General features: G+C 40.2%; 1 protein-coding gene across 2 annotated transcripts in view; it reads right to left on the bottom strand.

Moving 5' to 3' along the window:
- LOC126194898 (sister chromatid cohesion protein DCC1) overlaps window positions 1-26,193 on the bottom strand; it is a 118,669-nt gene that overhangs the window by 68,395 nt on the left and 24,081 nt on the right. For both annotated transcript variants that reach the window (XM_049933253.1, XM_049933252.1), the window contains exon 3: window positions 11,389-11,557. In XM_049933253.1, coding sequence (XP_049789210.1) covers window positions 11,389-11,557 — 169 coding nt within the window. The remainder of the gene's footprint in view (window positions 1-11,388; window positions 11,558-26,193) is intronic.

The following is a 26,193-nucleotide window of genomic DNA, read 5'->3' on the forward strand; positions in this document are numbered from 1 at the left end:
TTTCAAAGTCATACGAATAATCGATAGACCAATGTGCGCTGGATACTAGACACTTTGTGAAACAAGGTTTATATGAATTTTCGCCGCCCCCTCCCTCCTGATCCAGGGCTGCTGCGCAACCTGGCCGCTTGGGCGCGCCAGTAAAAGTTTTCCACCGGTAGCACCTAGCTGCCCCCCCCCCTTTTTTTTTTGGCTGTGACTGCTTACACATCCAACAGCCACTTTTCTGTAGCCAGAAGCGGAAGAAGATACTACTCAGTTGCGCATGCGCATGATCCCACTCGTAACTGCTAAAACAAATCTAATGTTAACAGTTGTGACGTCACGCTCATTGGAGGCAATTTGTTGTTATGAAGTATTGCATAGTCTTCCTGAAACCTTTGACACATTTTGCCGTTGGCAGACACTTGTATGAGCTCTGCGTTTTGTTGCTGTATATGGCGCATTTCCTTTGCAATTTAAGTTTTATTTTAGTTTTTCTCTCGTTCATGTTATATTGCTGCAGTATTATTCTGCAGTAGCAGGATACAATAATATCCTTTGTTAGACTATTCGGTCTTACCAGTCAAAATTACAAAAATTTAACTGAGAACAAAAACAATGAAAAATTCCCAGAATTCAAAAAAATTCCCAGGTTTTTCCAGGTTTTCTCACGGATGAAAAAATTCCCGGGTTTTTCCCGGATCTCCCGGTTGTCCCGGGTCGTAGACACCCTGTGTATATATACCTTGTGTGTTCTGGCCAGAGGCAGTTCGTTCCATGCTCTTGTATGGGCAAGTGCTGAATAAACCTTCGTTAGGTGAAGTTAGTGTTTGTCATTCATTCATCTATTTACACCTTCCTCTATGTGACAATATTATGTAGGACATATCAATTAAGAAAAGCATTTTCACAAATATGATAAAGTTCAAAAGTCAAAGAATAAGTAGGTTTCTCAGAGAAAATGTTTTTCCCTAATTCATGTAATATTCCTCAAATCAAAAAATATCTTGTACTACACATTTTGCTGCCTATATCCTCCCTCAGCATTCGCGCTACCTACATACTAAACTTATACAAAATCGATTCAGTGTTTTAGTCACGAAAAGATAACAGAAACACACAATTTTATATTTATAATACTTTAAATCATGTCTTTTTTTCGTGATCCGATTCAGGTGAAATAAAGCCTGCATGTTGTCCCAAGCTATGCTCACGTTACTTGAGGAAACCCCATAAAAATTTGCCATTTTTGGAGATTAGTGTGTTCAAACAGACAGTCATGACAGTTTTACAGATATATTATTAGTATAGCTGTGTTTCTTCAGTTTCAGAAGTTTTCTAATGTCTAGCAATTAACATTCACCCTATACCACAACCATTCAAACATTCTGTTCAAGAACTCTACCCTTGGTTCTTCAACATGTATAGCTTCTGGATGCCATTGCATATGAAAAGTATTTTGAAATTCTCCAGCACTAGGAGCACTAACAGTCAATCCTCAACAAATTGAGGTATGGTGAAGATAACAGCTATTAACTTTACAAACACTTCATTGTTCCCAGACATCTTTTGCAGTGGCATCCTTATACAGAAGATTCTCACTGTCCTACAGCAATTCTCTACTCCAACTATGAATTAAAACTCAATCTTTCAAGAATTAATGTAAATCTTCCAAGAATTACTGTCATTGCCTATATCGGATATACTGTAGTTTCATGCCTAACAATGACAAAAGTAATCAGGATGTTTTATTTCAGAATGGAAATGGCTGGAACACAAAAACTTGCCACTATTTCTTTTTTTTGTCTAAGCAACGTGACATCACGTGGGACAGAAATGTTTCTGTTCAGTTCATACCAGTTCTTTATCTGTCTTTTTGCAACACCAGTGGCTGCATTAGATTAAGAGCTTGCTAAGTCAGTGTTACAATTTTCATAGCATTCTCATTTGGTTATCTCCAGTAACCATTGATCAATTTTGACCAGTTCTGAAATAACTAGCACAGTACGAAAAAGTACTTTTCCCGCCTTCTTGGTGATCAGACGCGCAGTTCAGATCTATGGAAAATAATACGTTCTGACTTAAGTATCACATAAACAGAAATGCCACGAACCATGGACGTTGCTGTTGGTGGGGAGGCTTGCGTGCCTCAGTGACACAGACAGCCATACCGTAAGTGCAACCACAACGGAGGGGTATCTGTTGACGAGGCCAAACTAACAAGTGGTTCCTGAAGAGGGGCAGCAGCCTTTTCAGTAGTTGCAGGGACAACAATCAGGATGATTGACTGATCTGGCCATGTAACACTAACCAAAACGGCCTTGCTGGTACTGCGAACAGCTGAAAGCAAGGGGAAACCACAGACGTAATTTTTCCCAAGGGCATGCAGCTTTACTGCATGGTTAAATGATGATGACCTCCTCTTGGGTAAAATATTTCGGAGGTAAAATAGTCCCCCATTCGGATCTCCGGGTGGGGACTACTCAAGAGGATGTCATTATCAGGGGAAATAAAACTGGCATTCTACAGATCGGAGTATGGAATGTCAGATCTCTTAATCAGGCAGGCAGGTTAGAAAATTTAAAAAGGGAAATAGATAGGTTAAAGTTAGATATGGTGGGAATTAGTGAAGTTCGGAGGCAGTAGGAACAAGATTTCTGATCAGGTGAATACAGGGTTATAAATAAAAAATCAAATAGCGGTAATGCAGTAGTAGGTTTAATAATGAATAAAAAAATAGGAATGCAGGTAAGCTACGACAAACAGCATAGTGACCGCATTATTGTGGCCAAGATAGACACGAAGCCCATGCCTACCACAGTAGTACAAGTTTATATGCCAACTAACTCCATAGATGACGAAGAGATTGATGAAATGTAAGATGAGATAAAAGAAATTATTCAGATAGTGAAGGGAGACGAAAATTTAATAGTCATGGGTGATTGGAATTTGACAGTAGGAAAAGGAAGAGAAGGAAACTTAGTAGGTGAATATGGATTGGGGGTAAGAAATGAAAGAGGAAGCCGCCTGGTAGAATTTTGCACAGAGCATAACTTAATCATAGCTAACACTTGGTTCAAGCATGAAAGAAGGTTGCATACATGGGAGAACCCTGGAGATACTGGAAGGTTTCAAATAGATTATATAATGGTAAGACAGAGATTTAGGAAACAGGTTTTAAATTGTACGGCATTTCCAGGGGCAGATGTGGACTCTGACCACAATGTATTGGTTATGAACTGTAGATTAAAACTGAAGAAACTGCAAAAAGATGGGAATTTAAAGATATGGGACTTGGATAAACTGACAGAACCAGAGGTTGTAGAGAGTATCAGGGAGAGCAGTAGGGAACGATTGACAGGAATGGGGGAAAGAAACACAGTAGAAGAAGAATGGGTAGCTTTGAGGGATGAAATAGTTAAGGCAGCAGAGGATCAAGCAGGTAAAAAGTTGAGGGCTAGTAGAAATCCTTGGGTAACAGAAGATATATTGAATTTAATTGATGAAAGGAGAATATATAAAAATGCAGTAAATGAAGCAGGCAAAAAGGAATACAAACGCCTAAAAAATGAGATCAATAGGCGGTGCAAAACGGCTAAGCAGGGATGGCTAGACGACAAAGGTAACAATGTAGAGGCATATCTCACTAGGGGTAAGACAGATACTGCCTACAGGAAAATTAAAGAGACCTTTGGAGAAAAGAGTTCTAAGCAAAGAAGGGAAAGCAGAAAAAAGTGGTAGGAGTATATAGAGGGTCTATACAAGGGCGATGTCCTTAAGACAATATTATGGAAATGGAAGAGGATGTAGATGAAGAGGAAATGGGAGATATGATGTTGCGTGAAGAGTTTGACAGAGCACTGAAAGACCTAAGTCAAAACAAGGCCCCGGGAGTAGACAACATTCCATTAGAACTACTGACAGCCTTGGGAGAGCCAGCACTCACAAAACTCTACCATCTGGTGAGCAAGATGTATGAAACAGGCGAAATACCCTCAGACTTCAAGAAGAATACAGTTAAACCTCTTTATAATGTTCCTCCATATAATGTTTTCCTCTATATTACGTCCGTTTTTTTCGGTCCCATCTAAAAGCCCATATAAACAATGTTAAATTTTCCTCTTTACTGAGTTTCCTCTATATTACAATTTCCTCCATGTAATGCTCATATTTTTGAAACCCTGGTCAATTATTTATCTCTTTATAAGTTTAAGTGACTGGATGTAGACACACAGTTTTCCGTTCTGTGGATTCACAATTTGCACTGGCTCAGAAAGCCTGCGCTCAGCATGTTTCATATGTCAGTGGCAGAACCTGGTCACATGACATGTGACGCACATTCTGCTTGCGATCTTTTTGGTGCCATTTCAGTCGATGCTTTGTATTCATAGCGTGTTGTGTGAGCTGAGCAGCAAACAGTTTGTGTGTCTAGTGAGAGTGTGTCTTCGATATAACTTTTTTTTTTTCTTAAGCTTTCATCAGTGGACATGAGTGAAAAGTGGAAGAACATTTCTCTGGAAGAGAAGTTTTCTGTTATTAAAAAAGTGGAGGCATCTCCTGGTGTGAGTCACGTGGAGCTAGCGAAGCAGTTTGAACTGTCCCCCTCAACACTACTATGAAAAACAGATCGTCGATAATGGATGGGTTTGAGAATTGTGGAAATTCGAAACGTATGCATGTGAAACCATCGACTTACAATGAAATGGAGGAAGTTTTAACAACTTGGTTTCAGCAAGCATGCGCTGCAAACTTTCCTATAAACTGAACTATTCTGAAGGAGAAGGTGCTTCAAATATCACTGCAGTTAGGAATGGAAAATTTTAAGGCATCCAATGGATGGATTGATAAATTTTGACAGCATCATGGTGTTGTATACAAAGCAGAATGTGGAGAAAGTAAAAGTGTGGATGAACCAACTGTAACTCAGTGGATGCAGCCTCTCCCTAATCTGATACATGGCTACAAAGTGCGTGACATTTATAACACTGACGAAACTGGCATGTTTTTCAATTTAATGCTGGAGAAAACATTTACTTTTTGTGGGGAAAATTGCCATGGCGGTACGAAGAGCAAGAAACGTCTTACCATTTTGTTGTGTACAAACACCGATAGCAGTGAAAAACTGAAACCTTTGGTTATCGGGAAACCAAAAAATCCGAGGTGCTTCAAAAACATTTCCACATTTCCGTGCAAATATACAAACAATGCCAAGGCATGGATGACAAGTGATATATTTTTACGTTTTCTCAGAGAATTTGTCGCCAAAATGGGGAGTGCTACAAGAAAAGTGCTGCTGTTTGTGGATAGATGTGTGGCACATCCATCAGACGTATCCTTTCTGAGAAATGTGAAAGTAATTTTCCTGCCACCCAACTGCACCAGCCATCTGCAACCTTTGGACTTGGGAATAATACACGCCCTTAAGGTTAAATATAGGACAGCCCTTGTAAAAAAGGCCTTGAATTTGATGGACCAAAGAAAACCGAGAAGCCATCAGAGCTCACAACTGAAGCTGAATATTTTACAGGCAATGAATTTAATTATGTACTCATGGAGGGAAGTCAGTGCTGAAACTATTAAAAACTGTTTCACAAAAGCGGATTCTTTGAGAACGAGATGGCAGCTCCTGTGGAAGATGTTGCAAGTGATTTGCAAGAGTTTCAGGAATTAATAGGCAGTGATTCTGTCACTTTTGAGGATGTTGTGGCTGTGGATGACAATGTGGCAACCACAGGAGTACAAAGTATTGAGGAGCTGACTGCAGAGAGAAGCGTGGAGAATAATAGTGGTAGTGAAAGTGATGGTGACAAGGAAGATGACCCTGTGCCCTCATATACTAAGGCAGCTGAAGCCTTTGAAACATTCATGAGATATATGATGGCCCATAGACCTGGGGACAGAATGAGCAATAAATGATTGCCTTACATTCAAGGAGAAATAGGAAACAAACATGCTTGCTTGAATATTTTAAAAAACCATAGGTATATGATTTTCAGATTGCATAGGTTCCTTGAGTTTTGTTCAAATTTAAGTTCCATTTCATAATTTTATTATTAAAGGATTTTTTTTGGTAACTAATTCTTTTTTAATCTGTACCACTTACTGTGTTTTTATGTGATATGTGCAGTATATCATAAACAAAATTTGGCTCATATTCTATAATTGGGTCAACTGAAGAACAGAATACCACTTGTCAGCTTTGGACAATGATGTCATATCTTAAGAATCTGTTATAACTTTTTACAGTACAAACTGATCCACTTACTTTCACCCATCCACCTACCAGGCCCCATGTTTTAATTACAAAAAAACTAATCATTTGATACATTGATCATTTGCAATGAATACCATATTACGGTATTGTGAAAATTTAAAATGTCATCTATGGCACCATTTGTCAAAGCTGATTTTAGTGGTATCCCTATCTTCAGTAATGCCCTATAATTATTATTTGGAAGCCTTCCTCTTTATAGTGTTTTCCTCTATACAGTGTTCAGAATTTGTGGTCCCTTGAAAAACGTTATATAGAGGTTTCACTGTATACTAATTCCAAACCCAAAGAAAGCAGGTGTTGGCAGATGTGAAAATTACCGAACCAAAGTTCTTCAAGCACAATCACAGCAGCAGAATAATTAATTTTGTTCCCATAGAATGTTAGTGCTAGATCGTCGATACGCTGCTGGTTGGTAGGTACCAGGAAGGCGAGGCGGAGATCGTCAGGATAATTACGGATGTGCTCCCAATTTGAATAAAAAAACTCCAACGCAGACATTAGCTGTAACAATAACCTTTATTTAGAATGTTACAGTTCCTTTCCTTTTACAGAACGTCATATAAACACGATTACGAACTACAAATGTAACATATTTCACCTCGCTTTGGACAAAATCATTTTTTGCCGGTTCATCACCAGCAATTTCAACACCTATATAGAATGGATTGACACCCTGAAATAGTTTATTTTTACACTTACACATATTTTCTAAATCTGGCCATCCCTTTACCTTATTTATGTCTGCACTTGTTTCTGGTTTACAATATGTAACAGATTTAAATCGATTACGTTTGGAATATTTTCTCCATGGAACGCCAGATGAACGTTCCGGCTTAAGGCTGAAAGGTCCCAACTTATTAGTACACGCTATACGTATCTTCTCCAGTACCCCTTGGTCTTCAAAGATTTTTTTATTTGCTCTATCATCTAGAGTTATTCGCTCAACCCTTACATTAATTCTATATACATACGTAACGATCTTGTTAATAATTACAGCATCATATTTATTAGAAAAAAACTTAAATTCGTCTGTTATGTCATAGTGTCTTAGTGTTGTAAAGTTCTGTGCATTCTCATCGTATTTTTCTGTTGCACCCATCTTGCCGTATTCGAACCGTACTCCATCTGATTGTGTAAACTCTGTTCGCCACTTGCACATACGGCCGAAATATGGTCTAGTCAGAGTGTTCCGTCGGCGTATCCATCGCCTCGGACGTGCACGGCGAACTCTGGTCCTCATCCTCATCCGGGTCCGATGCCATCTCGTCCTTAACATTGCGACAATGTACAATATGACAATCGGCATGAACACATGAAGTCTAGATATCAAAGCCTCATCACCTACATTAAACTCGTTAGACACAAATATGACAAGTCCCCTATGCTTTATGGTCATGCCAGGTTTATTTTTAACATTAACAGTAACCGGACGACCTTCCACAATTCGCTTCAATATAGAAGCATAAGGCCGCCATCTCAACCAATCAAATTCCTCGAACAATATAACATGATGTATACGAGCATTATACCCGCCAAATCCGAACTCGGAACAGAAGGGCATAAAAATATGTTGCTTACGTGAAAGAACTTTCTCAATCAGAGTGGACTTGCCGATATTAGTATCTCCATAAAGATACAACTGCTTCTTACGTACCATTTGGGACCGAAAGGCCTCATTATACCAGCGGACCACGCGGCCCGCCCAGCCATTGTACGTAAGGTGACACTCGGTTAGGCAACGCGCAACACACTTCTTCGCCTGAAACGATTCAAAGTACTTCTCAATAAACCTTATACGGGACCAGTTATTAACAAGGAAAGGATCGGTATAATCAATGTCATTTGTTCGTTCTGCCCATCGACGTAATCGAACATTAAATGAAAACGAGGATTCATTACAATTCGTAATGGGAACAGCATCGTTCTTAGTAATATAAACCAATGCATTCTTCCTACTTTTACACTTTTGCACGTCGAATACTCCATTTACCGATCCAAACATAAACTCTATACCAGACCGTACTTCCGACAACAACTTCGCTTCAGCTAGCTTTAAGTATGCATGTATATGTGTTTTATTACCTTTCGCAAAGGGTTCCTCTGCCACACAATACTCCAAAATATTCCAAATACACAAGACAGTGTTGACAAAGTGTTGCTTTCCACCAACGGAATCAGAGTCAACTGTAACTAGAAAGACTTCGCCACGTCTTTTATACCTGCCCCTAGTGCCAGTGTTGCAAGCGTCTGGAACTTGTCCAAGCCTGTCCGTCACGTCGGAACCTGCACGCGGCCTTGAAACCGTTGCGCAATCGCGAAAACGCGTACTCGGGCCACTGGTAATACTAGGTGGCCCAGAGTCGCTTTCTAAAGGGGCCCCCACTGGGGCCAGCGCCGCGGGTGCCTCTCCATCTCCGAATAGGTACGCTGGCAAGCGCGACATCGGCATATCCCATCCGTCGTCAGATCCGTGTTGTGTAGTGTCTTCTTCATTCCCAGTTCCCTCTGCATCAGTATTTGTGTAATGTTCTTGGGTTTGGGTTTGGGTTTGTTGTACACCATTGGAAGCATCTTCATACATTGTTCGACGGTATCCCACAGCGGGACGCAGGTGGTACGCCATCCTGCAATATCCAAAAGATAAAATAACCTACTTATCCAATCTGCACGATAATGTTCACACAGATGGTAACTACATGTGCACTGCCACTTCTTCTTTTCCACAGACAACTTGTGTACAAGCCTATATTTCTCTTTACCCTGGCAAGGAGACCTCAATACCCGTGAGGCCATTTTCTAGGATGGCCTACGGCTGTGTGTCTGAGAAGGACTGTGTGGTGTACTACTGAGGCTCTAATATGTGTACCATAGAGGCCTGTATCTACCTTGCCTAAAATCAAAATAACGGTGCGCACACCTTATACCGTTAGGCATGAATACGAACTCCCTATACGCCTCTCTGAATTGATTAAGTAATTGCTGCAAAACACTAACGCGAATTCTTTACAGACGAATGGAAAAACTGGTAGAAGCCGACCTCGGGGAAGTCTTCCGAAGTAAGATTTCAGGTGTGCCACGGGAGAGTGTCGTAGGACCATTGCTATTCACAATATACATAAATGACCTGGTGGATAACATTGGAAGTACACTGAGGCTTTTGTCAACGATGCTGTAGTATATAGACAGGTTGTAACAATGGAAAATTGTACTGAAATGCAGGAGGATCTGCAACGAATTGATGCATGGTGCAGGGAATGGCAATTGAATCTCAACGTAGACAAGTGTAATATGCTGCAAATACACAGAAAGAAAGATCCTTTATCATTTAGCTACAATATAGTGGGACAGCAACTGGAAGTAGTTAATTCCATAAATTATCCGGGAGTAGGCATTAGGAATGATTTAAAATGGAATGACCATAAAAAATTAATCGTCAGTAAAGCAGATGCCAGACTGAGATTCATTGGAAGAATCCTAAGGAAATGCAATCCAAAAACAGAGGAAGTAGGTTACAGTACACTTGTTCGCCCACTGCTTGAATACTGTTCACCAGTGTGGATCCGTACCAGATAGGGTTGATGGAAGAGAGAGAAAAGATCCAATGGAGAGCTGTGCGCTTCGTTACAGGATCAGTTAGTAATCGCGAAAGCGTTATGGAGATGATAGATAAACTCCAGTGGAAGACTCTGCAAGAGAGACACTCAGTAGCTCGGTACGGGCTTTTGTTGAAGTTTCGAGAACATACCTTCACCGAGGAGTCAAGCAGTATATTGCTCCCTCCTACGTATATCTCGTGAAGAGACCATGAGGATAAAATCCGAGACATTAGAGCCCACACAGAGGCATACCGACAATCTTTCTTTCCACGAACAATACGAGACTGGAATAGAAGGGAGAACCGATAGAGGTACTCAAAGTACCTTCCGTCACGCATCGTCAGGTGGCTTGCGGAGTATGGATGTAGAAGTAGATGTAGAAGGTCAGTTTGGATTCCGTAGAAATGTTGGAACATGTGAGGCAATACTGACCCAACGACCTATCTTAGAAGATAGATTAAGGAAACACAAACCTATGTTTCTAGCATTTGTTTAGAGACAATGTTGACTAGAATACTCTCTTTCGAATTCTGAAGGTGGCAGGAGTAAAATACAGGGAGCGAAAGGCTATTTACAATTTGTACAGAAACCAGATCGCAGTTATAAGAGTCGAGGGGCATGAAAGGGAAGCAGTGGTTGGGAAGGGAGTGAGACAGGGTTGTAGCCTATCCCCAATGTTATTCAATCTGTACATTGAGCAAACAATAAAGGAAACAAAAGAAAAATTCGGAGTAGTTATTAAAATCCATGGAGAAGAAATAAAAACATTGAGGTTCGCGATGACATTGTAATTCTGTCAGAGACAGCAAAGGACCTGGAAGAGCAGTTGAACAGAACAGACAGTGTCTTGAAAGGAGGATATAAGATGAACGTCAACAAAAGTGAAACGAGGATAATGGAATGTAGTCAAATTAACTCTGGTGATGCTGAGGTAATTAGATTAGGTAATGAGACACTTAAAGTAGTACACGAGTTTTACTATTTGGGGAGCAAAATAATTAATGATGGTCGAAGTAGAGAGGGTATAAAATGTAGACTGGGAATGGCAAGGAAAGTGTTTCCGAAGAAGAGAAATTTGTTAACATCGAATATAGATTTAAGTGTCAGGAAGTCTTTTTCGAAAGTATTTGTATCGTTTAGGCACACAAGCCTCCCCACCAACGGCGAGGTCCATGGTTCATGGACAAATATAATGAAGAGCCTGTTACTTGGTTTTTATGACAGACACAAATCAAGAATGTCAACTCTGCCCACTGACTGCAGTGGGAAGTACTTGATAGTCACTTTACAAGATTTTAAACAGTTCTCAGCAAGAAAGCCTACATGTTATTAATTGCTACCAGAATCTCAAATTGTTTTGCAAGTTTCACCTGTGAATGATTTACTGTACCTAAAATCTTCAGGTTCCACAGTAGAGTCACAGCATATGATATTACCACTGTATGAGATTTTCTTGCATCTTCCTCCTTACACATTATCTAAATTAAGACTGAGTGTATAACAGAACACCGTGGTAAGAGCTGATGTTTCACTCACTTGACGCTCATCCAAGATGCGATCCTCTGTATCAATGTCAGCATCATGTGACCAAGAGATCCCTGGAAGCAGCAACATCGAGTTTGAAGTCTCTGCTTCCTTTATTTCAAATGTTTTGTTTTGTGTGCACAAAACAGCGCTTTCTTCTTTCCCTCCGCGAAGAACTAAACTGAAAAGCAAAACCACAAACTGAAGATTACTAGGTAATAAATATGTTGAACAGGTGTGAAGAAAATAAGAGAATAACAAGCAAGTTACATTTTATAGAAAGTACAGAATCATACATTTCAAAGATGTAACTCAATAATCACAAATAAAAGAACGATGACCATCAATGAATATGAGAGGTTTGTCATACAGCTGTCAACTTTAGATATGATGGTTAAGACGAAAATTTAGAGAAATAATTAATACTTAAAAATGGCATATTTCACTTTCTTCCCCAAATGACATATACAGCATCCTGACATTCCAACTGTATAAATCTTACAATCACTAATGCTACAGCAAAAAGTATTAAATACAGTACTGTGAGTGAAAATGATCTGAAGCGTTTGCCAGGCACTTAACCCTTGAGCAGGTGCACTTTTGTAAAAAGTACAACAGCAGTGGTTTTTACGCCCTATCAATGCCTTAACCTTGAGCTATTGCACCACTGCTTCCATGTATTCCACCATGTTGACACTTTTTTGACAATTTTAAAGTGACTTCAGTTTCTTTGGTTAGCTTTCTCAGTTTGTTTTCTAAATTTTAAGTAACAAGGTGTCAAAAATTGCAAAAAGTACAATGACAGTTGCAAGCTTTGTACCAGCAGTCAACATGGAGAGGTAAGTATAATAAAAAGTTAACTATACTTATCATAGTTGTTTATTTTGTTTTATTGCACATTAAATGTTAATTGGTTATACTGCCATCTGAGTTTACTTATTCATTTCGTCTTGTTTGGTGTTTTATTTCAGTTTGAAGGATGTATCAGACGAGGAAATTTGCAAACTACTCCGAGAAAGTGCTAATGAATTCCATCCAGACTTTTCAGACCTGGAGGAAAGTGAAGTGGATTTGAGTGATGCTAACACTGAATATGATGACCTTGACAGTGAATTTCAACTTGAAGGTGAGCATGGTGAGGATCTAAAGAGAGAGCAGATGTGTGGGAGTTCTTTATTCGAAAAGACAAAGTTATGCATTGGTGTAAAGGTGAGTGTGCTAAAACATCAAAACTCTAGAGAAAAAACACTGTGCAAATTCTACCAGGTCCAAAGAGAAATGTGATGGATATAACTGATGAAGTTAGTGCTTTTCTGAAAATTGTATATAAATGCACAGCAAGATACGCATCAATTTTGCACAAGAGAGATACTAAAGTGACATCAAGACACAAAATGATGGCTGTGTTTGGGATTCTTTTTATGATTGGAAGAAGAAAAGGTCATCATGCTAATGTACTGGAACACTGGGCAGCTGATGTAACAGGAATGCAACTGTTTAGGGCTGCAGTGGGTTACAAAAGGTTTTCATTTCCTCTACGCTATATGCATTTTAATGGTGTGGAAATGAGGATCATCAGGAGAAAGCTGATAAGTTGCCTTCATTTCATACAATATTGGACACCAGAATGAGATTTTCACTCTGCAGCGGAGTGTGCGCTGATATGAAACTTCCTGGCAGATTAAAACTGTGTGCCCGACCGAGACTCGAACTCGGGACCTTTGCCTTTCGCAGGAGAGCTTCTGTAAAGTTTGGAAGGTAGGAGACGAGATACTGGCAGAAGTAAAGCTGTGAGGCCGGGCGTGAGTCGTGCTTCGGTAGCTCAGATGGTAGAGCACTTGCCTGCGAAAGGCAAAGGTCCCGAGTTCGAGTCTCGGTCGGGCACACAGTTTTAATCTGCCAGGAAGTTTCAATATTGGACACTTTTGTTACTAACTGTCAAAGTTCTTACAGTCTGAGTGAATTCACCACAACAGACAAAATGTGTCACCCTTTCAGAGGCTGCTGGGGATGGATTCAGTACATACCCAGCAAACCAGCTAAATATGAGATAAAAATGTTTGCACTATGTGATGCAAAAACATCTTATTGCAGTAATCTGGGGGTTTACTGCAGCATGCAACCAGAAGAACAATATCAGGTGTCTAATGCTCCTGAGGACATTGTGAAAATACTTGTGTAGCCTATATAAAACTATGACTGGAGTGTTGCAATTGATGATTGGAACACAAGTTACTTCCTTTCTGAATATCTGCTGCAGACGAAAATCACCTGCATTGGTAAAATCAGGAAGAACAGGCGTGAAATTCCTCCAGGATTTCTCCCAAGCAAAACAAGAGAAACTGGAAGTGTAATGTTTGGATTTCAGGAGGATAAGATCTTAGTTTCAAATGCTAATACCTAGTTTCAAAGATTCCTCGCTTAAACCATGTTATCAAACATTTATTTACTATGCATAACATGGTGGCAGATGATGAAGAAACAAACAAACCTGAAATCATAGCTGACTACGTGATAAAAGGTGGAGTTGATGCTGTAGACAAAATGTGTGCCTGTTAGTCAGTTTCAAGAATTACAAGGAGATGGCCAGTAGCTTCTTTTTTTAACAGTGCTGGAATTAATTCACAAATATTGTTTTTGTTCACAAAGCCAGAGTTAACTTCACAATGAAGTATTTATCTCAAGATGCTACCAGAAGTACCTAGAACTCAGCTCAAATCCTTGTCAGCCAATTCTCACTATATTTCATAAAATTCTAGTGGTCAACTGGTGAAGCATTTGCAACAAAGTGCCATCGACATCTACATACATACTCCACGAGCCATCGTTAGGTGCGTGGTGGAGGGTACATTGTATCACAACAAGTAATTTCCTTTCCTGTTCCACTTGCTGATAAAGCGAGAGAAATCCGATTATCTGTATGCCCCCATATGTGCCCTTTCTTGTATCTGATATGTGTGGTCCTTACAAAAAAATGTACGTATGCAGCAATAGGATTGTTCTGCAGTCAACTTCAAATGCCAATTCTCTAAAATTTCTCAATCACGTTCCACAAAAAGAATGTCACCTTTCATCTAGGGATTCCCATTTGAGTTGCCAAAGCATCTCTATAGCACTTGCATGTCACTTGAACCCACCGGTAACAAATCTAGCAGCCCACCTCTTCAATACCTTTCTCTAATCCAACCTGGTGCGGCTCCCAAACACTATCAGTACTCAAGAACAGGTTGTACCAGCATCCTATATGCAGTCTCCTTTACAGATGAACCACAATTTCCTAATATTTTCCCAATAAAGTCAATCATTCACCTTCCCTACCATAATCCTCACATGCTCATTTCATTTCATAAAGCTTTGCAATGTTACACCTAGATATTTAAACAATGTCACTATGTCAAGCAGAACACTACTAATGCAGCATCCAGATATTACAGTTTCTTTTTTCCTACTCATCGGCAATAACCTACATTTTTCCTACATTTAGAGCTAAGTGACATTCATGACACCAACTAGAAATTTTGTCTAAGTCATCTTGTATCATCCTACAGTCACTCATCTTTGACTTCTTCCCATACATCACAGCATCATCAGGAAAGACCTGAAGATTGCTGCCCACCATGTCTGCCAGATAATTTACTACATAGAAAATGATAGTGGTCATATCACATTTCCCTGGGGCACTCCAGACGATACCCTTGTCTCTCATGAACATTCACTGTCAAGGACAACATACTGGGTTCTGTTATTTAAGAAGTCTTCGAGCACTGACATATCTGGGAACCTATTTAAAATGCTCGTACCTTCCTTAAAGGTCTGTAGCAGGGTACTATGTCAAATGCTTTTCGGAAATCTAGAAATATGGAATCTGCCCGATGCCCTTCATCCATAGTTCACAGTGTTCACAGTGTATCATTTGAGAAAAGAGTAAACTCTGTTCACATTGGGACAGCATCTCCCGCAGTCAAACAACCTACGCATGGGCAATAATTGCAAGTTAATAAAATACACAGAAATACAAAATAAAAGTTAAAACAAGGGATCTATTTTAATATCTGTAATTGATGTATATGACAGAAAATTATGTTGAACAATGTTTAGTCAAGAAAAGACATTACAAATAAATGAGAAAAGTTTTTACAATACTCAACTAAAAAACAGATAGAAAATGCCCTTATCAAATGCAGTTAAGTTATGTTAAGAGCATTACAATGATATTAGCAAGTTTCCCATACTAAACAGTCATCAACGATACAAGAAAACTAAGTCCATTTTGTAAGTGTTCCGCTACTCTCTACTTTTTCACTGGTTGAAGGCCATCCCCACAACAAATACATCTTTTTTACGCATTACACATGATTTGATTCAGTATGACCACTTTCCAGATGAAATTAATATATTACAACAATATTTAGATAAATAAATGTTATAAATATTCAGTCTCACTCAGATACTTCACAATAATTACAAATTGAGGTTTGTGCACAGTGCTTTTGCGTAAGTGCGCTCACGTTAAATGACAATCAATTCTCATTCACTATTGTTTAAACAATTATTTAGCTTTCTTGACAGAAGTGTCTTTTCATTTTCTTTTCTGTTGTGGTGTCCGCTAACACATGCAATTGACCTCTTTTAAATTAGCACACTTTCTGCAATCATTATTTAAATGAAGATACTGGCAGAACCGTAAACTGTTCATTAAATAAATACACAAATATGACAAAATGTGAAGTATACATGCTGCGTTCATTTGCTGTGTAAATGTGTAGAATACTATGTTCTGACAAACATTTTCATAGTGAAAAAGATGTAAAAGACATCATAAATCAAGAAATAAAACAAATACAGATACACAGCTTTCAGCAATTATAGCTCTAGTGCAATGCTATCATCTGAGATATTGTTTGCTGAAATCAAACAAAGCAATTAAAAGTTGTTAATTCAGAGGTTCACTGTGTATAGCTTATTCACTGTTAAATATTAACTTCTACATTTTTAAACATAGTGAGATATTGCTGTGTCACTGGATGTGCCTCACTTTTCTGAGATCGCATTTGAATTCAGATTCGCTTTAATATGTAACTGTGCTTTATTGTCGAAGTTCAAAGAACTATAAGTCAGCAATCTTTAAGACTGACTGACACTCCCCCATTTCTTGGAGGATTGTCTGTTCCCCTAAGTGACCTTCCATTGCCAAAATTCCCTGTACTGGGATTAACCTACATCTGGTCCTTTGCTTACGCACCTGACTCAACTGGAGAGCAGCCGTGTTGGCCCCACACAGCTTCACAAACAAATTCACCTTACCTTGTACCAATTCTAGGCAGCCACTTAGCTCAGCTAGTTACACATAATTTTACAACATGAGCGATGTTTTCTAAAACTGAGCTTATTCGTGGACATAAGCTTTTCGATCTCTAGGAAATTTATTATATTCAAACTCAAATAGTTCTAGGATTTTGCAGCAAATTGATGCTCCCGATATTTGTCTGTAATTTTGCAGATCCATTCTTTTACCGTTCTTATATACAAGGGTCACTGGACTTCTTTCCAGTTACCTGGGACTTCGTGCTGGGTGAGAGATTCGTGACAAATGCAAGCTAACTAAGGAGCCAATGCAGTACAGTACTCTTTGTAGAGCCAAACTGGGATTCCATCCAGACCTGGCAAAGTATTTGTTTCCAACTCTTTCAGTTGTATCTCTACACCAGGGATGCTTATTGCTATATCATCTACACAGGGCTCTGTGAGACGATCAAATGATGGTATGTCTGTATGATTCTCCTGGGTGAACGATTTCTTAAATATGGAATTTAAAACTTTGGCTTTTGTTTTACTATCTTCAACTGCCACACCAGACAGGTCAACAGGTGACTGGATGGAAGTCTTAGATCCGCTTAGCAATTTTACAGAGGACCAGAACTTTCCCAAGTTCTTGGCCTGCTCTTTTCCTAAGGTATAAAAGTGGTAGTTGCTGTGTGCTTTCCACATGTATCTTTTCACAGGCACACGAATCTTCACTAACTTTGTCTGTTGTCATTTGCATATTCTCTTTAGCACAGTGTGTGGCTGCCTTTACTTCCTCAGCATTTTCCAAATTTTGTTGCTAAGCCACAATGGGTCTTTCCTGTCCTTAATCCACTTACTACAGTAGGCATATACTTGTCCAGAGCACGATTTATAAGCTGTTTAAATTTTGCCCATAGTTCCTGTATGTCCATCATAGTGGAACTAAATGACTGCAATTCATTGTCTAAGTGAGATGTTAGAATCTGCTTATCTGCTCTTTCTAGCAGAAACACTCTCTCCTAGTCTTCTTCTTCTTCTTCTTCTTCTTCTCCTTCTCCTCTCTCTCTCTCTCTCTTACCATAGTTGCTATAATGACATCATGATCACTAACCCCTGTTTCTATACGGACATTGTCGATAAGGTCTGGTCTATTTGTAGCTACAAGGTCAAAGACATTCCCACTGCATGTGGGCCGCCAAAACAGCTGCTCAAGACAGTTTTCAGGAAAATGTGTTCAAAAGTACTTCAAAAGATTGTCTATCTGCACTCCCTGCAATGAGTACATTACTCTCTTGATTGATTGATTGATTAACTGGGGGGGGGGGGTTATGGAACTAAACGGTGATGTCATCAGTCCCATGATTCCAAAGCTACTTGTGGAAGAGAGAGGGACCACTAAAAGTGGACGGATCCAGTCAGAGTCAAACTATACCCGATAAAGTTAAAACGCAGAGTAGAAGGCATAAAAGGGTGGACTAAATCTAAAAACTGCAAAAAACGGAGGTGTAAAAGGGCAGTCTCTCCTTGGGGGAGTGGTCAGGGATCCCAGACTGAAAAAACATGAAGAGAGGACCTAACCACAACCACCCTGCCCCTGCTCCAGCAGTAAAGCTAATCCTTATATCTGAAAATAAAACCTACTTCCATGGAGGTAAACTGAGGACCAGTTCAACCATCTGTGAATTGTCCAAGAGGAGCAGAAGGAGTACCGTAATTTACTCGAATCTAAGCCGCACTTTTTTTCCGGTTTTTGTAATCCAAAAAACCGCCTGCGGCTTAGAATCGAGTGCAAAGCCAGCGGAAGTTCTGAAACATGTTGATAGGTGCCGCCACAACTAACCTCTGCCGTCGAATATATGTAGCGCTACACAAGTATGGCCAAAACCTCTGCATCAGTAAATAAATTTAAAAAAAAGGTAGAAGACGAGCTTTTTTTTTTTTTTTTTTTCTCTCCGCCCCGAGTTTCGACCACTGCATTTTCATACATTATCCAACGAAGTTAATATAAATTCCGTATTGTTCATCTTCGAATGTAGCAGAATTTCAATGTACTACGAAAATCCGACTGGCAAGACTGTTACGGATGTTTGTCAATATGGCCAAGTCTACGTTCCGAGTTTTTTCCTACCTGTGAGAAGAGATGGTTAAGGCCCGTCCACACGCAACGATCTGTCTGCGCAAATGTCTGCGCACATCACATCTGAGCAGACAGATCGTTGCGTGTGGACAGAAGATTTGCACCAACCTGAGGTGTGTGCAAACCTGGAAGTTGGAGTTAGAGGTTTGAGCGAAACCTCTCAAATCTGTGGGTTCAAACCACATCTGCGCAGACAAGTTGGAGTGTGTGGACAGGAGATCGCCGCAAATCTGGCGCGAAACAGCTGTTTGCTCAGTCTAGTGTTTGTATTTGTGCGCACAGGGCATTAAAATGGCTGATACTCTTTAGTGTTCTCGAGAGCTTGTAAGTGAATTCATTGAAATATATAGAAACCACCCATTTTTGTGGAAGATTTAAAGTAAAGAATATAGTGCCCTAGACAGCAGCATACAATGTTCTAATTGAAAAATTGCGGGCATTTGACGCCTCGGCATACAGAGAAACAGTAATATATATTTTTAAAAAATTCGTTGCGAACTGTTTACAGAAAAGAGTTATCCAAAGTTCAGAAATCTAGAAGATCTGTTGTAGGAGTAGATCAAGTATACCAGCCAACGTTATGCTATTTTGATCTGCTTGGAAAGCCGTTTGTGAGGAGCAATTGTCCTTCTCATACACGTATTTTTTCTCATAATATGAGGGGTTACAAGTGTCGACATCCATTCGCAAATAATTTCGCCAGTCGTTAGGTTCGCCCAGCAACTCTCGCAGTAAATTTACGTGAGAAAACTGCTTTCGCTTTATCAGCCACTGTCTACACCATTTTGACCGCTTTCTCTGTTTCCTGCGGTTGGTCTGAATGTTTTTTCCAACACAAGTTGCGAACACAGACCACAACAGAACTTTCTCCATTTCTATAATTCAAAATAACTTAATTAAATTTTTGACGTTTACGGGGAGCGTAGTCGTTTGCCACTGATATTTCTTTTCTACACCGACAGATGGCGGGCGAGTAGTAGACTGGGGTTTGTGTCGTGTGAACACACCACATTTGCAGCGATCTTTTGCATGTACAGACATCTGCGCCGATGTCTGCGCAGACAGATCGTTGCGTGTGGACCGGGCTTTAGATGGTTGCTAATAGGAACCTGATGAAATGTGAATCACATGCAGTATTCTCTTCACCATAAGAATAATACGAATATAAACATTTTGCCATGTATTCTTTCGTGTTTGCTGCTATCTCATTTAAATCCTATCTGCCTAATAAACTACGAAACTAGAGTAAGACAACAGCAAACGCGGAAGAATATACGTATCGTGTCATGTTTATATTCGTATTATTCTTATGCCTAATAGTGATACAGTCAGAAATGAAGCACGGCAACTGACTAGATTTTAAATGTAAGATGACTAATTTCTGTGCAGAATTTGATGTACTAAAGAAGCGGCCGCAAAGATTTTCAAACGGAGAAAAATTTTCGCTAAACACTCGTTCAGAACATGTTCTATCATACGCAGTCTATTATTTGGTTCTTGTTGATCATTATCTAAGAAAGCAGCAGTGTAAGTAACAACAAATAGCAGTCTCTTGCCATTGTTTCGCTAATGAGACGATTCCTTTTTTTTTTTTTTTTTTTTTTTTTTTAAGCGGCGGTAGCGGACACAAAAGCAAGTCATGCCGCGAGCGGCGACAGGCTGTAAACACGCACTATCAAAATGCGACAAACAATGCATGACACAGTACAGTAATGCATTTTCAGCTTAGAGTGACGTAAACACCTATAACAAAGAAAACGACACTTATCAGATCAAAGCAAAATAAGCAATCGATTCAAACCAGACAAAGCACGTGAAAAAGGAAGGGTACCCGTATAAATACGGACGGAGCGCCTGACGCATAGTAATGGCTACCTGGTAAAGCTTAACTGCTAAGCTTACGACTCGAACCAACCTACTGTAGCTGTATCGTCTTTCATTCGACCTAAATTGTGTCTCATATTACAATGGACCAACTTTGTTTCGATTTGGAGGTGCGGCCTAAAACTTTTCTCTCCCATTGAATTTCGAGTCTCAAATTTCAGGTGCGGCTTAGATTCGGGATTTTTTTTTTTCCTTTATTTCGAGTCTCATTTTTCAGGTGCGGCTTAGATTCGAGTGCGGCTTAGATTCGAGTAAATACGGTAGTGCCAAACCACAGTAGTCTCCTTGAAAGTGGGGAGTTTATTACTGAGAGCGGGGAGTTTATTACTGAGAGCAGTAGCACACCAAATGTCATTCCACTTTTGGGCAAATTGAGATTTGGCGTAGACTTGCTCTGCAGCTGGAATCATGAAAGGGAACTGGGGGGAGGGGGGGGGGGGCAGGTAACTACCTGCACCTCTAGCCAAATGGTCCACCAGTTCAGTCCCTGGGATGCCCACATGACTTGGGCTCAGAGAAAGATAACTGAGCAGACGGCACAGCTAAGGATAGAGAGAAGGTGATGGACAGCAGATACCATCCCAACAATAAATGCTGTTCTAAGCTAGCAGGAGACATGAAAGCATATCCTGCCGTGTCTATTGTCTAAGAACCATCACTGTAGAAGATAGTAGCACCCTGGAACTCTCCAAGGATGGAATGTACACGACCCCAGAAGACCACAGGGGCAATAGAAACCTTAGGGCCCTGGAATAGGTCAGTCCTAATCTGGGGTTTAGGCACCATGGAAGGGGGGAAGGGGAGGGGGAGGGGAAGGGGAATACATGGGGCACATTCCGGTGAGTGGAGAAGGTGATTCTGACTTAATGAAGTGAGACACATTCCAACTGGCAATGCCAACCATGTGTGGTTATCATTTAAACTCAGATTTGATGAAGCATTCCCAAAGGTGCAAACTGCAGTACACTCACACAAAAGAAATACCTGGGTGACCAAAGGAATAAGGAAATCCTCTGCAACACTCAAACAACTGAACAGGTTACAAAACTACCATAGTGATCCTGGTTTCCTAAACTACTACCACACATACAAAAGAATATACAGAAGAGTATTACGAGATGCAAAAAAAGCCCACGATGACAGTGTTATAGAAAAGGCAGAAAATAAAATTAAAGCAGCCTGGACTGTTACCAAACAGGAAACAAACAGTAATAAATTAAAAACAGTAAACATTCAAATTAAACATGATGGTGCTATTATACATAACCCAAATACACTAGTAAATACTGTAAATGAGTACTTCAGCAGTGTTGCTACCAAGCAACAGCAAAAGTTTGGCAAAAAACAGCCTGAACAAAAATTGAACTATATGGATAACTCAATATTACTGTTACCGACTTCTACAGAAGAAGTAAGGATGGTTGTGAAGAATCTAAAGAATAAAACATCAGCAGGTTTAGATGAAGTGCCAGTGTGCTTACTGAAGGACTGCATTGACAGCATACAACATCCTTTGGCACACATCATAAATGAATACAACATCCTTTGGCACACATCATAAATGAATCTTTCACTGCAGGCTGCTTCCCAGAATACTTAAAATGTGCAAAAGTCCTGCCTCTATTTAAGAAAGGCGATCCAGAAAATATAGAAAACTATAGGCCCATCTCATTACTCTCATCCTTTTCCAGGGTAATAGAAAATATAATGAAAAAGAGACTAATGGATTTCCTAAACAAGTACAACCTACTGTGTAAAGAATAATTTGGTTTCAGGCCAGGAAGAAGCACAGGTTCAGCAGTAGCTCACTTCACAAATTTTGTCTTAGAAGCACTTGACGAAGGTGAACATGTAACAGGCATATTCCTTGACCTTAGCAAAGCATTTGACACGGTAGACCACAAGATACTACTAAACAAAATGGAGGCACTGGGAATAAGGGGAACAGTAAATAACTGGTTTCAATCGTACTTGGAAAATAGGGTACAGTGTGTAGATATCTCACAAATGAAGTTCAGCAGATTGACAAAACACATTTCCAAACCAGAACATATTAACGTAGGAGTCCCTCAGGGAAGTGTGTTAGGGCCAATACTCTTCCTAATATATACAAATGATTTTCGCCAGAGTGTCAAATACGGGGAAGCAATACTATTTGCAGATGATAGCAGCATCCTTATCAGTGATGAGTCACCAGACAAATTGAGAGACAAAGCTGAAGAAACTCTCGATCATGTATGCAAGTGGGTAGTAAGCAACAAATTAACCCTCAATATTAAAAAAACAAACAGTATTAATTTCCACATAAATAAAACACATAATAGCATAGGCCTAAAAGTTAAAGATGAACTTATAGATTGTGTCACAAACACAAAATTCCTAGGAATGCATGTTGACTCACAGCTTAACTGGACTGACCATATTGCAGCACTAGAAAAGAAAATTGCTACTGCTTGCTATGCACTCCGGATAATTATGTCAGTATGTAATAGTTCATGTGCTAAGACTACATACTTTGCATATGTGCATTCAATAATTAGTTATGGCATAACCTTCTGGGGTACAAATGTGCAGAACATACAAGCAATTTTCAAGCTGCAAAAGAGGGCAGTACGAATAATAACAAAAAGCAGCAAGAGAGCTCACTGTACTGATTTATTCAAAACCATGGGAATCTTGACAGTACCATGTGAATACATCTTTCAGACTGTGATATATATAAAGAAACACATTGACCAGTACACACAAAACAGATCTATACACCAACACTGGACTAGATCCTGCCACCATTTGCATCTCATACGAAAAAACAAAACAAAAACCCAAAATAGTTTATTATTTAATGGATTAAAAATGTATAATAGACTTCCAGAGGAGATCAAAGCTGAAACTGGAATACATGCCTTTAGGAAAGCTGCAAAAAATTATTTAGCAGATAAATGTTACTATACTGTCAAAGAATACTGTAAATGACATGTGTTCACCTCAATTCATGCAAGAGTACCTTTGTAAATTTATATTTATCTGTAATTAAGATTGGTGTGTATTTGCTTTGTGTAATCCATGCAAGAATACATTTGTAAATTTATATTTATTTGTAACTAAGATTGGTGTGTATTTGTTTTGTGTACAAACGATTAAGTTGCACCATAGAAATATGTACTACCAGAAGTACTATTATGTATATTACTCATTCCATATATACAGTTGACGACATCCATACAACACAAGTTGTCTACGGATGAATGAATGAATGAATAAATAAATAAATAAATAAATAAATAAAATCATGAGGGAGACATCCATCATTTCCAAAGAGGACAGGGTTCACGGGATGGTCACGGAATCAGCGAATGGAGATTGCGTAAGAAACCAGAAGTTGGTTCCATAATATTTGTTAGGGGGGATCCCCACTTCCGGCGAGAAGACTTTCAAGGGACTAGTGCGGAAGGCACCAATAGCCAGACAAACCCCACAATGGGTCAAGTATTTTCAGAGTGAAAGGAGTCACTGAGCCACAAACCTGACTACTGTAATCTAGTGTGGAAAAGACAACAGCACAGTAAAGATGGAGAAGAGTAAATAGTCTGCACCCCAAGATGTGTGAGGGAGGAGGCAGAGAGCATTAAGCTTCCACATGCATGTAGTCTTCAGATGGTGAATATGGGGCAGCCACATCAGCTTTTATCAAAAATAAGGCCCAAGAAACAGGACTGTGCTACAACATAAAGAAGCTGTTCATCTAAATAAGGTTCTGGATTGTGGTGTACTGTGGATTGATGACAAAAATGCGTAACTCGTGTTTTGGAGGGAGAGAACTGGAAGCCATGGGAGACAGCCCATGCAGAGGCCCATTGGATGGCACCTTGGAGCCTGTGCTCAGCAGAAGCTACCCAGTGGGAGCTGCACCAGATGGAAAAAAAATCTGTCAACATACAACATCGAAGTAAGGCCCAACAGATGTGACAAGCCAATTGACGGGGATGAGGAAGAGTGTGACACTTAACACAGAGTACTGTGGGATACTATTCTCCTGAATCCGAGCAGTGCTGAGTTAAGTGCCAACTTGAACCCAGAAGAGCCAGTGGGATAAAAACATGTGGATAAAAATTGGAAGGGGGCCGTGAAAGCCCCAGTCATGAATAGTAACTAAAATGTGATGTTGCCAGGCCATGTTTTATGCCTTATGTAGGTCAATGAAGACCATAACAAGGTGCTGGCAGTTAGTAAAAGGTTGTCAGGTTGACGTTTCCAGTCTGAGTAAATGGTCAGTTGGAGATCGTCCTTCCTGGAAGTCACACTGATACTGGGACAAAAGGCCCTGAGATTCGAGTACCCAACATAATTGGAAAATAACCACCCCCTCGAGCAGTTCACAAAGTACATTCATCAGGCTAATTGGGCAGTAGCTGTTGAGAGTTGTTGGGTTCTTCCCTTAAAGTGCCTCGCCACTGTGAGGGGAAAACACCCAGGAACCAAATGAACTTTAAGATCCTGACTAGATGTTGCCTCTGTGTAACATCCAAGTATTGGACCATCTGGTTGTGGATGGAATCTGGGCCTGGGGCTGAGCCATTTGAAGACTTACGCGACTACAAGAATTCCCATTCAGTGACTGGTTCATTGTAGGGTTCAACTCGTTGGGGGATGAAACAGAGGGTGACTCTTTAACGCGGCGTTTCTGCCAGAGAAAGGTAGCAGGATAGGAGGAGAACACTGATGCTGTCACAAAGCGTGTTGCGAGGTATTCTGCAAGGACCAATGGATCAGTACACAGAGCACCTCGGATAATAAAAGCCTGGTTGGCCAGTTGACTGTCGCTGATGGCCCAGAAGGCTACGAAGCTTGGGCCAAACCTGCAATGAAGAGGCATATGACCCTAGGGAAGAAACAGTGTTCCCAGCATTCCTTTTCACTCTGCTTAATAAGGTAGTTAGGCTTAGCATGGAGACACTTGAAAGTGAGAGAGTTGGTCTGTGAAGAGTGTCGTTTAAATCGCTGCAGCGCCTGTCGGCAGTCCTCGACAGCGATTACTACGACCTCGGTCCACCACAGTGCTTGTCGACGACAAGGGGGACCTGTGGATTGGGGACAGCAGTGCCAGCAGCATGAAGAATAATGGCAGAGACGATCTGCACGACCGCATCAATGCAGATCAAGAGAGAAGTGTCAAAGTGCACAGCAGGTGTATATAAAGGTTAAATGGCCCTGCCCCTGCACTGCAGGTGCCGAAGAAGGGGAGTACATCGTCAGCCAGGGTGGGATAGCAGCTCCCGGAGGGGAGGGCGTGTGGGAACTGCTCAGGAGGGGGTGGTGCTGGGGTAAGGAAGAGGTAGGAGGGGAAAGGATGTTACAGAGGCACAAGCTAAAGAAAGTGACACTGGATGGAGTCTGTCACATTTCTGGCAAGCCACGGCATAAGATAGGTGATCTAGGGACTTGCACTTTTGGATCTCGTTTTCTCTCTTATAAGCTGGGCAATCTGGTGAGTGAGGAGAGAGGCGATCATG

This window comes from Schistocerca nitens, chromosome 7 (assembly GCF_023898315.1).
Source record: "Schistocerca nitens isolate TAMUIC-IGC-003100 chromosome 7, iqSchNite1.1, whole genome shotgun sequence".
Classification (NCBI taxonomy): Eukaryota; Metazoa; Arthropoda; class Insecta; order Orthoptera; family Acrididae; genus Schistocerca; species Schistocerca nitens.